At 37.9% G+C, this 11,580-nt stretch overlaps 1 protein-coding gene across 1 annotated transcript; it reads right to left on the minus strand.

Moving 5' to 3' along the window:
- Positions 1-368: 368 nt before the first annotated feature.
- Positions 369-11,329, minus strand: LOC137124102 (GTPase IMAP family member 8-like). The gene is made up of 4 exons (XM_067498776.1): positions 10,740-11,329; positions 9,691-10,307; positions 5,552-6,157; positions 369-1,999 (listed from the first exon to the last, which is right to left on the minus strand). The coding sequence occupies exons 1-4, from the start codon at positions 10,870-10,872 to the stop codon at positions 998-1,000; spliced, it is 2,358 nt and encodes a 785-aa protein (XP_067354877.1). The 5' UTR covers positions 10,873-11,329; the 3' UTR covers positions 369-997.
- Between the last annotated feature and the right edge of the window lie 251 nt (positions 11,330-11,580).

Below are 11,580 nucleotides of genomic sequence, written 5' to 3' on the forward strand. Positions count from 1 at the left end.
ATGATCATAACAGCAGACCAGCCATAAACATACAGTAAACACACAGTCAGACCAGGCTGTTTTATCTGTTCCTCTTTTATGCAAATCAACTATTTAATTCAAGGCAGTTTTTTCCATAAGACGTAATGTTTCTTCATCTAGTCTCTCACAGTCACCCAGTCTGCACGTGTAGCAACTTGAAACCTATGGCTGTACTTTAAGTGTCCAGGATTCTAGTAACTGGGTTAGAAAAATCAGTTGTTGAAATAAAATTAGCTCCTCAATTCTGCAGTTTAAAGTGCTCACAGATAAGTTGATGCAGCATTACACATCTGGTGGCTACATACAGACGACACAAACAATGAGAAATTAGACTATAAAGACTTAACAAGCACAAATCTTTTTTAATTATTTCAACAGCCCATATGATACCAAATGCCAATACTTCATAAAATGTAACATTATACAGAGAAAATAAAGCATCAGCACACAGCATTTCACTAAGTTGCATTGCAAATACTAAACTTAGATTTCAATGTAATTAAAGCTGCTCTACATCCTAAGTGAAGTATGTGGAATAATTGTTTTTCCAAGTCTGTGTCATGTTGGTTTCCTGAGAAACAGGATGTCCTGACCCACAGGTGGGACTAAAACTACAGTGTTTACACTCCCAGGTTTCCCAGGTTGTTTTCCAGGTTTTCCCAACATGAACAAACACCTGATGTCCATTACAAATCTCTAAGCAACAGCTGAAAGAACCTTTGTAGAAGACTGTTGGACAACATAAGATGCTGCACAGTTTCTTACTAAATCCTGTCTTTTACAGAAAAATGTGCATTTACAGTAAAACAGATTCCTTTTGTTATTGTTGTGGTGATGTTGGAGTTTTTGTAATACGATGAATTTTATTATGAACAGCGTTTGTGAGCACATTGTGTTTGGAGCTGAGCAACTGTAGCAAATATTGTACATGTATCCACAGTTGTGACGTTAAATCAAATACAACAGTAAAATCATATCAGAGAATTATACAACCATCATCATTAGACTGACTTTGCCACTGTGCTTCTCTCCACCTTTTTCTTTCTTCTTCCAGTTCTCTTTCACGTTGTTCTGCTAAACGCTGCTTCAAACTTTCTATCTCCCTTTGTCTTTCTTCTTCCTCTCTCTTTTGTTCTGCTTTTCTTTCCTCCTCCTCTCTCCTCCTCTGTCTCTCCCTCTCCCTTTCCCTCATTTCCATCTCCCTCTTTCGTTCCTCCTCTCTCTCTTTCCTCTCCCTCTCTCTCTCAGCCTGGAGGTGCTGATGCATTATTTGCATCTCTCTTTGATATTTTTCCTGCAGTTTTCTCTCAATTGCTTCTTGTTCTCTGCGTTTTTCCTCTTCCTTCATCTTCAGGATGCGTTGTTTCTCCTCTTCGATTGCCCTCTCTGCCTCTTGGAACATCTCATTGGTGTAGTGACTTCCTCCGTTGCTCTGAACTATATTTCTGATCTTCTGAAGCAGCTCAGTGACCTGAGGTTGATTATTAACCTGGTTATTAAAAACATGGTACTGGCCATTACATCTGGCTACAAGGTCTTGAAGCTCTAGGCTTTCATTCAGGAACTCCTCAATAGTGGTTCCTTGAAGAAGGTCCCCACCAGTAAAGAGGACCATGCTGTATTTGTCTGCAGCCTGTCCAAAGATGTCTTGAATCTTCTTTACAGTTTGCTTTTCCTCATCAGTGAATCTGCCCAGTCTGATGACCACCAGGAAGACATGTGGTCCAGGAAGAGAAAAGGAGATGCACTGGCTCATATCTTTAGTGGTTTTGTCTATACCAAACCTGGTATCAAACAGGCCCGGGGTGTCAATGACAGCCACCTTCTGTCCATCCACCGCAGCTGTTCCCTTAGAACAGTCCACAGTCATAGACTTCGCACTGAACTTCGATTCAAAGCACTGTCGTCCCAATATGGTGTTTCCAGTTGCACTCTTCCCATTTCCAGTCTTCCCCACCATCACAATCCTCAGCTCTTCATTATTCACTGTAATAGATGCTGTGGAGAAGAATAAGTGATTATCAGGCTGTATGTACAATGTAAATGCAGACTCCTTTACACTAGTTCACATTATTCTGGCTGTTTTTCCAAGATTTAATCAAACTACATTAAGCTGCAGTCTTTACAGGAAAATACACATGTTCTTTTAACCCCCTCCCCCCTTCCCTCTGGAAATTGAAAGTAGAACAGCAAAGTAGAAACCTGTCCAGCCTTAGACTTTAACGTTAATATCTTCTCCAACAAGGTTACTGGTTGTTTCTGATACATCATCCAACACATACAGCAAAAGGGAGGTGTCATATTTCCTAGTGACCAAGCTTTGTTCAGAAATGTAAAATTATAAAAATGCATCCTGTAGGATTGGACTCTAGGGAATACAGTAAAATATGACATAAAATAATAGTATTTTAAGCATGAAATCAATAACATGACTTACTTAAGTTTCCAGGTGACACAGGGTTGGTGAAGTTTCTTTCCATGTTTAGACTAAAGATAGATACTGAAAGATACTGAAGTAGATACTGAAGTGAACTGTTCTGCTGCAGCGTCTTTATTGTGGCTTGATGCATAAACCACACCCTCAAGTATGCGTCAGAAAGTGAAATTAAAATGGGTCACAAGTGAAAGTGAAACTTAAACTGTCCATTTGAGGGAATAGAACAGTTTTTCTCTATTGCTATGATACATTTATTAAACTGGGACCCACTTGATCGTCATCACCTTATCAGCAAAGCTGAAGTCTTTTCCACTGGTTTCTAGTTTCAAGTTATGGGAAGTCCTTTTTTAGATCCATATTATTATGCACTTCTGTTTCTAATTATACTGAACTGTTAGTGAGTGAGCTTCTCTTTCATTAGGGCATTGAATCAAATCTTTTTTGGCTTTCCAGTTGCACTTTATGTAAATATACTGAAAATGGGCATGTCATTTATTAAACTGATGAGTTCCTTCACACACATGTGCTACTACATATGTTACACAACTCATCAACACATCTCTCAAAACAGGGACTTAATTCCGTTAAAAACTGAAATTCTAAAGTATTAGAATTTCCCTGGAAAAAAAAACAAAGAAAAATTAAACATACCTCAATTGATTATTGTATTAATCAGTTATAGTCAGATTTGATCTTCCACACATTAAAAGAGTTTTGGAGGAACTTGTTGGTAAAGCTTTTTAGCTTTTCCTCTTTGTTTTTTAAAATCATTTTATTCCCCACTTGAATGCAATCCTTTGATATTTAAATTCATTTTTAGCCTTAATTCCTGTTACACTCTGTCATGGCACATTTATCTGTGTAGTACATGAGGTACTCAAGCTAGATCTTCTGTAAAAGTATATAGGAAACTCCTGATAAAACCAACCTGCTCACCCCTCCCTTCACCATTTAGGAGAAATGGTAGCAGTTCTATAAAACTGTGGCTGCTACTGCAACTGTTACAGTTTGTGTTGTTTACTGTCAAAGCTGGTGAAAGGTGTAAAGAAGGTAGAACATGTCAGGACACATCTGAGGAAATGCTATGTGGTATCTACATTTATGACAGTAAAGTTAAAGTTTCAGAGATATCTACTATAAAAGAAGTTAACTGACAGGTCCTATGCTCCTTATCTTCATATTAGCAACACTGTTTTTTGTAGCCTACTGGAGACACAGTCCTCATATTTCTAAATGTGAACCTTGAACACTGAAATGTAGTCACATACTTATGAGGTTTTGATTTGTGGATTACAGAAAGAAGCAGTAATATTAGAGTGGACAAGAATCAAAATCCACATTTCTCACATTGTTAAAGGTAAATGTCAGGTGTTTAACCCATAAAGCTGCATCCAATAGAACAACAACTTTATTTTTGCTTCAGGAGCAACTACTACACATAAGGTCAACAAAGATTTTCCTGCTTTAGCTCTTTTTAAACACATTAATCATATGTCAAAGTGTCCTTGAGCAAGACACTGAAGCCCAACTTAGTTGCTCCCAGTGAGCGTTGGCCAGCTGCATAGCAGCTCCCCCATCGGTGTATGAGTGTATGAGTGTGTGTGTGAGTGTGAGTGTGAGTGTGAATGGGTGAATAAGATCAGTGCAAAGCGCTTTGAGTGTCAATAGGTAGAAAAGTGCTATATAAGTGCAGAACTTTTACCATTAAACCATCAAAGCTAAACATCAACTTTGTAGGCAGCTAACATGTTGTATTTGACAACAAATAAAGACGTTCTAAGTACATAAATGTAACTAAGTAAAAAATATGTATAAATGTCAGTCGGCCTTGTAAATGATAAAGAATATCTGAATTTCTCTAAATAAATTCTGTTTAGAATTGAACAATATGGTCATTAAAAGTTTGACTATTTATTTTGAGGCCATGAAAGGTATAAATGCTTTTAAAATGCTTTTAAAAATATTGAATAGTTTTAGGTTCTAAGTTTCTTAACTGTACAGTATTTGAAATGAACTGGTTCAGGGTGTTTACAACATCACAGGTTCCTCCGAATTATTCACCTGTGACATTTAAATTCCTAATTGAAAATTAAATATGACTTTGACAAAGCTTCATTGTTAGTATCACAACTGTATTTTTCCTTCAGTTTAGCACGTGGACGCAGGTTTTTAATGGTATAAATGAATATTAATGACAAAAAACTCAACAATATATGAATTTCAATGCAGTTTTTATAAAGTATGTCTGAGTAATTAAAACTCACCACTGTAGGTGAATCCATCTGATGTCAGCAATCAGTTACTCACTGTCAGAACTTTTTCTAATCAACTATCAGTGCGCAGAAATAACACGGGATGCACTTATGATATTGATATTGATATTGATATTCTTAAAATAGGATTTATCATATGATCTTCATAGATGAAACATGTAAACCATCTTATGTACAAACACAATTAATTAAATCTTTGGCTATAATGAAAAACATGATGAACACTAGATGACATAATCCCACACTTAGCCCTCTGAGACCATGGTGAGCAGCTCGAAACTAAGAAAATCACCATCATTATATTTCTATGGATTAAATCATCTGTTTCAGTGGCTGAACAACCAGAATGTAAGACTGCTCATTTTTTGAACAGACTTCCAATTGCTTTGCAGAATGATTGAATCCCTGCAACAATCAATTTACCAGCATTTATCAGATGGTATAATGGATTAGACTCCTCAGCTTCTTTTCTGGCCTCATCCTCATACCTGGACTGTAATTTTTCTTTCTCCTCCCTCATTTCTCTCTCATGTTGCTCCAGCATTGACTTCTTCATATCTTCTGCCTGTTTTTCTCTCTCCTCTCTCTCCCTCTTTCTCTCTTCATTCATCTCCTCTCTCTCCCTCTTTCTCTCTTCATTCATCTCCTCTCTCTCCCTCTTCCTCTCCTCCTCTCTCTCTTTCCTCTCTCTCTCTCTCTCAGCCTGAAGTTGTTCATTCAGTCTCCTCATCTGTTTTTCATATTTTTCTTGAAGTTTTCTCTCAATTGCTTCTTGTTCTCTGCGTTTTTCCTCTTCCTTCATCTTCAGGATGTGTTGTTTCTTCTCTTCAATTGCCCTCTCTGCCTCTTGGAACATCTCATTGGTGTAGTGACTTCCTCCATTCCTCTGAACTATATTTCTGATCTTCTGAAGCAGCTCAGTGACCTGAGGTTGATTATTAACCTGGTTATTAAAAACATGGTACTGGCCGTTACATCTGGCTACAAGTTCTTGAAGCTCTAGGCTTTCATTCAGGAACTCCTCAATAGTGGTTCCTTGGAGAAGGTCACCATGTGTAAAGAGGACCATGCTGTATTTGTCTGCAGCCTGTCCAAAGATGTCTTGAATCCTTTGCACAGTTTGTTTCTCTTCTTCAGTGAATCTGCCCAGTCTGATGAGCACCAGGAAGACATGGGGTCCAGGAGCAGCATATGAGATGCACTGGCTAATATCTTTAGTGGTTTTGTCTTTGCCAAACCTGGTGTCAAACAGGCCCGGGGTGTCAATGACAGCCACCTTCTGTCCATCCACCGCAGCTGTTCCCTTAGAACAGTCCACAGTCATAGACTTCGCACTGAACTTCGATTCAAAGCACTGTCGTCCCAATATGGTGTTTCCAGTTGCACTCTTCCCATTCCCAGTCTTCCCCACCATCACAATCCTCAGCTCTTCATTATTCACTATATTTGATCCTGTGGAGAAGAATAAGTGATTATCAGGCTGTATGTACAATGTAATTGCAGACTCCTTTACAGTAGTGTCATGGCAAAAACGACAATATCGGGTCTTGGACACCTCAAGTGTAATTAGTAAATAAGCTTCAACATCCAGGATGTCTTTTAGGGCTTTATTATCTTGTAAGAGAGAAGAACATCGACAGAGTTTCAGTTCTCCGTCCTATGCAGTTCTTCATACATCACACATTAGTTTTATAACTTTCTGTTGCTGGGCAGAACATTCTCCACCCTCAGGCTACTGCCCCCAGCCCCTTTCTACTTTTATGGAAACCGTTTCCCTTTTCAGCACTTTGATAAACACCTGTGAGCATGGAGTGACTCTGGGTCACTGCAGTGTGGGATGGTCTGCTGTTAGACAATAACTGCAAACACTTCAAGACAAAACATGGATATGAGACAAAGTTTGAACAACATACAATCTTTTTAAACATTCTTCAAAAGTACACTGAGTACAAGTTGCTATTATAACTAGGTAAAATGGATTAAATGTAATCAACATGGAAAATCAAGTATTATTATTTAAAATACTTGTAATCACAAGTAGTTCACATTATTCTGGCTGTTTTTCCAAGATTTAATCAAACTACATTAAGCTGCAGTCTTTACAGAAAAATACACATGTTCTTTTAACCCCCTCCCCCCTTCCCTCTGCAAATTGAAAGTAGAACAGCAAAGTAGAAACCTGTCCAGCCTTAGACTTCAACGTTAATATCTTCTCCAACAAGCTTAATGGTTGTTTCTGATACATCATCCAACACATACAGCAAGAGGAAGGTGAATGAATAACTATTTCCTAGTGACCAAGAAATCTGGATTTTACTAAAAAAAAATGTACAAATGTAAACGATACTTGTACCAAAAGGTTTGTTCAGAAATGTAAAATTATAAAAATGCATCCTGTAGGATTGGACTCTAGGGAATACAGTAAAATATGACATAAAATAATAGTATTTTAAGCATGAAATCAATAACATGACTTACTGAAGTTTCCAGCTGACACAGGGTTGGTGAAGTTTCTTTCCATGTTTAGACTAAAGATAGATACTGAAAGATACTGAAGTAGATACCGAAGTGAACTGTTCTGCTGCAGCGTCTTTATTGTGGCTTGATGCATAAACCACACCCTCCAGTATGCGTCAGAAAGTGGAATTAAAATGGGTCACAATTGAAAGTGAAACTTAAATTTTGTAGGAAGCTGTTCTGATAAAACCACACTGCTCACCCCTCCCTTCACCATTTAGGAGAAATGGCAGCAATTCTATAAAAGTGTAGTTGATACTGCAACTGTTACAGTTTGTGTGGTTTACTGTCTAACAGCGGTAAAAGGTGTAAAGAGTGTAGAACATGTCAGGACACATCTGAGGAAATGCTATGTGGTATCTACATTTATGACAGTAAAGTTACAGATACCTGCTATAGAAGACAGTGAGAAGTTTACTGACAGGTCCTGTGTGTACAGTATGTACAATTTACAACCACAAATGTGCTGGAAATAATTAAAATCATTCTATTTGTATTTACATTTTACACAGAATCCCAAGTTCTCTGCAAGTGGGGTTTGTATAAGCACGTGAACAAGACAAAGCAACGATACTAATTTATTTACCTTATTATTCTTTACATGTTGCAGCCTCCTATACCAATCCAACATTTGCTGAACCCATAACACACATGTTTTAATTCTGCTTTCTGTCTTGTGAGCTACAGAACAACAAAGTAGTATTTGATTTAAAGACACAGGCAGACAAGGAAAACAGAGACAACATGAAATGTGGATTTTACTTAAAAAATATACTTTTAGCAAAAGCTTCGATCAGAATTTATAAAAATGCCTTGAATGGCCCTTCTCTCTCAGTTTAGCAGCCGGCCCAGAGAGTCCTGGTGGTTGCAGACTTCTTCCATTTATGGATGATGGAAACCACTGTGCTCATTGGGACTTTCAATGGTGCAGAAATGTCTCTGTACCCTTCCTGAGATCGGTCCCTCGATACAAACCTGTGTCAGAGGTCTACAGACAATTCCTTGGACTTCATGGCTTGGTTTGTCCTCTGACATATGTTTTGTTAACCGTGGGACCTTATATAGACAGGTGTATGCTGTACCAAATCATGTCCAATCAACTGAATTCCAATCAAGTTGTAGAATCATCTCAAGGATAATCAGTGGAAACAGGATGCACCAGAACTTCTTTCACATCAATATCAATTTTTTTAAAGTTGAGAAACAAAATGTTTCTGGGAAAGCTCTAGTCCCTAGTTCATAAGCATATATCACTGTGTTCTTTTTGTTTACATTGTACACAATGTCTTTTTGGAAAATGTTTTCATCCAATGTTATTTTAAAAATATAAACTAGCCCTAAATACCATAATTATACATGATTTCTATTTGCATGAATGCAGACTACATACTTGCCACCTACTGTATATCGGCTCCCTTTAAACTGAAAAGGGACCCAGATCTGTCTCTCTGACCTTGTTCCTGGGCTCTGAAACCTCATCACAGCAGGGGTGTTTGTGGGCAAGGTGAGTAAAAGAACTGATTCTTAAGGTTTAACTGTTATCTTTCCTTCATACACTGAGCTGTCAGGTTAGTAGCTACACCAGGATAAAACTACCGCAGCCCTTCATGCAATGTGCATGAGACACACTCTGACCTTAGACCCTTAAATAGAATGGAGGGGGATTGAATGGGGATGAAGAGAGAGTAAATACAGACTACAACACAGACTAGAGTTTAAGATGTAATGACTTTATTTGTAGTTTAAGTTGGTACAAGCAGTGACATGATCATAGACTCAAGAACTTAATGCTTTGAGTAATGCTTTAAAAATAACTACTGTAGCTCATCCAGAACAATTTCTAACAGTTTCAGAACAGTTTCCTAAGAATATAATTTGTCATTATTTAGTTCACTATTAGCACAGCATTCATTTAATTCATAATATTTGCAAGACATCACTGTGGAAAATCCAAAAAGGTTTAAATGTGTCTTACATTGATTTGTCATTAAAGAGACAAACCTGCAGCAAATAGCTGCTGAGAATTGATTACAAGATAACACAAGGAATATTAAAATAAATCATTTCAGCTTTCACCCTGGCCAACTTGTCGTAATTGTTTTGAACTTTGTCTTTTTCAGCTTGAAGTTCTCTGCTGTGTTTTGCACTTAATCGATCCATCATCTGATTCTTCTCCCTCTCCCTGTCTCTCCTCTCCATTTCTCTCTCTGCTGCTATTTCCTCTCTCTCCCTCTTTCTCTCTTCATTCATCTCCTCTCTCACCATCTTCCTCTCCTCCTCTCTCTCTTTCCTCTCTCTCTCTCTCTCAGCCTGAAATTGCTGATACAGTTTCTGCATCTCTTTATCATATTTTTCCTGCAGTTTTCTCTCCACCTCCTCTTGTTGTCTGCGTATTTCCTCTTGCTTCATCTTCAGGATGTGTTGTTTGTCCTCTTCGATTGCCCTCTCTGCCTTTTGGAACATCTCATTGGTGTAGTGACTTCCTCCGTTGCTCTGAACTATATTTCTGATCTTCTGAAGCAGCTCAGTGACCTGAGGTTGATTATTAACCTGGTTATTAAAAACATGGTACTGGCCGTTACATCTGGCTACAAGTTCTTGAAGCTCTAGGCTTTCATTCAGGAACTCCTCAATAGTGGTTCCTTGGAGAAGGTCACCATGTGTAAAGAGGACCATGCTGTATTTGTCTGCAGCCTGTCCAAAGATGTCTTGAATCTTCTTTACAGTTTGCTTTTCCTCATCAGTGAATCTGCCCAGTCTGATGACCACCAGGAAGACATGTGGTCCAGGAAGAGAAAAGGAGATGCACTGGCTCATATCTTTAGTGGTTTTGTCTATACCAAACCTGGTGTCAAACAGGCCCGGGGTGTCAATGACAGCCACCTTCTGTCCATCCACCGCAGCTGTTCCCTTAGAACAGTCCACAGTCATAGACTTCGCACTGAACTTCGATTCAAAGCACTGTCGTCCCAAGATGGTGTTTCCAGTTGCACTCTTCCTATTTCCAGTCTTCCCCACCATCACAATCCTCAGCTCTTCATTATTCACTGTAATAGATGCTGTGGAGAAGAATAAGTGATTATCAGGCTGTATGTACAATGTAAATGCAGACTCCTTTACACTAGTTCACATTATTCTGGCTGTTTTTCCAAGATTTAATCAAACTACATTAAGCTGCAGTCTTTACAGGAAAATACACATGTTCTTTTAACCCCCTTCCCTCTGCAAATTGAAAGTAGAACAGCAAAGTAGAAACCTGTCCAGCCTTAGACTTTAACGTTAACATCTTCTCCAACAAGGTTACTGGTTGTTTCTGATACATCATCCAACACATACAGCAAAAGGGAGGTGTCATATTTCCTAGTGACCAAGCTTTGTTCAGAAATGTAAAATTATAAAAATGCATCCTGTAGGATTGGACTCTAGGGAATACAGTAAAATATGACATAAAATAATAGTATTTTAAGCATGAAATCAATAACATGACTTACTTAAGTTTCCAGGTGACACAGGGTTGGTGAAGTTTCTTTCCATGTTTAGACTAAAGATAGATACTGAAAGATACTGAAGTAGATACTGAAGTGAACTGTTCTGCTGCAGCGTCTTTATTGTGGCTTGATGCATAAACCACACCCTTGAGTATGCGTCAGAAAGTGAAATTAAAATGGGTCACAAGTGAAAGTGAAACTTAAACTGTCCATTTGAGGGAATAGAACAGTTTTTCTCTATTGCTATGATACATTTATGAAACCGGGACCCACTTGATCGTCATCACCTTATCAGCAAAGCTGAAGTCTTTTCCACTGGTTTCTAGTTTCAAGTTATGGGAAGTCCTTTTTTAGATCCATATTATTATGCACTTCTGTTTCTAATTATACTGAACTGTTAGTGAGTGAGCTTCTCTTTCATTAGGGCATTGAATCAAATCTTTTTTAGCTTTCAAGTTGCACTTTATGTAAATATACTGAAAATGGGCATGTCATTTATTAAACTGATGAGTTCCTTCACACACATGTGCTACTACATATGTTACACAACTCATCAACACATCTCTCAAAACAGGGACTTAATTCCGTTAAAAACTGAAATTCTAAAGTATTAGAATTTCCCTGGAAAAAAAAACAAAGAAAAATTAAACATACCTCAATTGATTATTGTATTAATCAGTTATAGTCAGATTTGATCTTCCACACATTAAAAGGGTTTTGGAGGAACTTGTTGGTAAAGCTTTTTAGCTTTTCCTCTTTGTTTATTAAAATCATTTTATTCCCCACTTGAATGCAATCCTTTGATATTTAAATTCATTTTTAGCCTTAATTCCTGTTACACTCT

The sequence above is a fragment of the Channa argus genome, chromosome 3 (genome assembly GCF_033026475.1).
Source record: "Channa argus isolate prfri chromosome 3, Channa argus male v1.0, whole genome shotgun sequence".
NCBI classification, from domain to species: Eukaryota; Metazoa; Chordata; class Actinopteri; order Anabantiformes; family Channidae; genus Channa; species Channa argus.

Coding starts and splice junctions, on each gene's coding strand:
- LOC137124102 (XM_067498776.1), bottom strand. CDS start 10,872: ATGCATCAAGCCACAATAAAGACGCTGCAGCAGAACAGTTCACTTCAG. Junction 10,308..10,739: donor TGTGTCACCTGGAAACTTAA/GTAAGTCATGTT, acceptor TCTTCTCCACAG/CATCTATTACAGTGAATAAT. Junction 2,000..5,551: donor AGAGGGCAATTGAAGAGAAG/AAACAACACATC, acceptor ACAGTGAATAAT/GAAGAGCTGAGGATTGTGAT.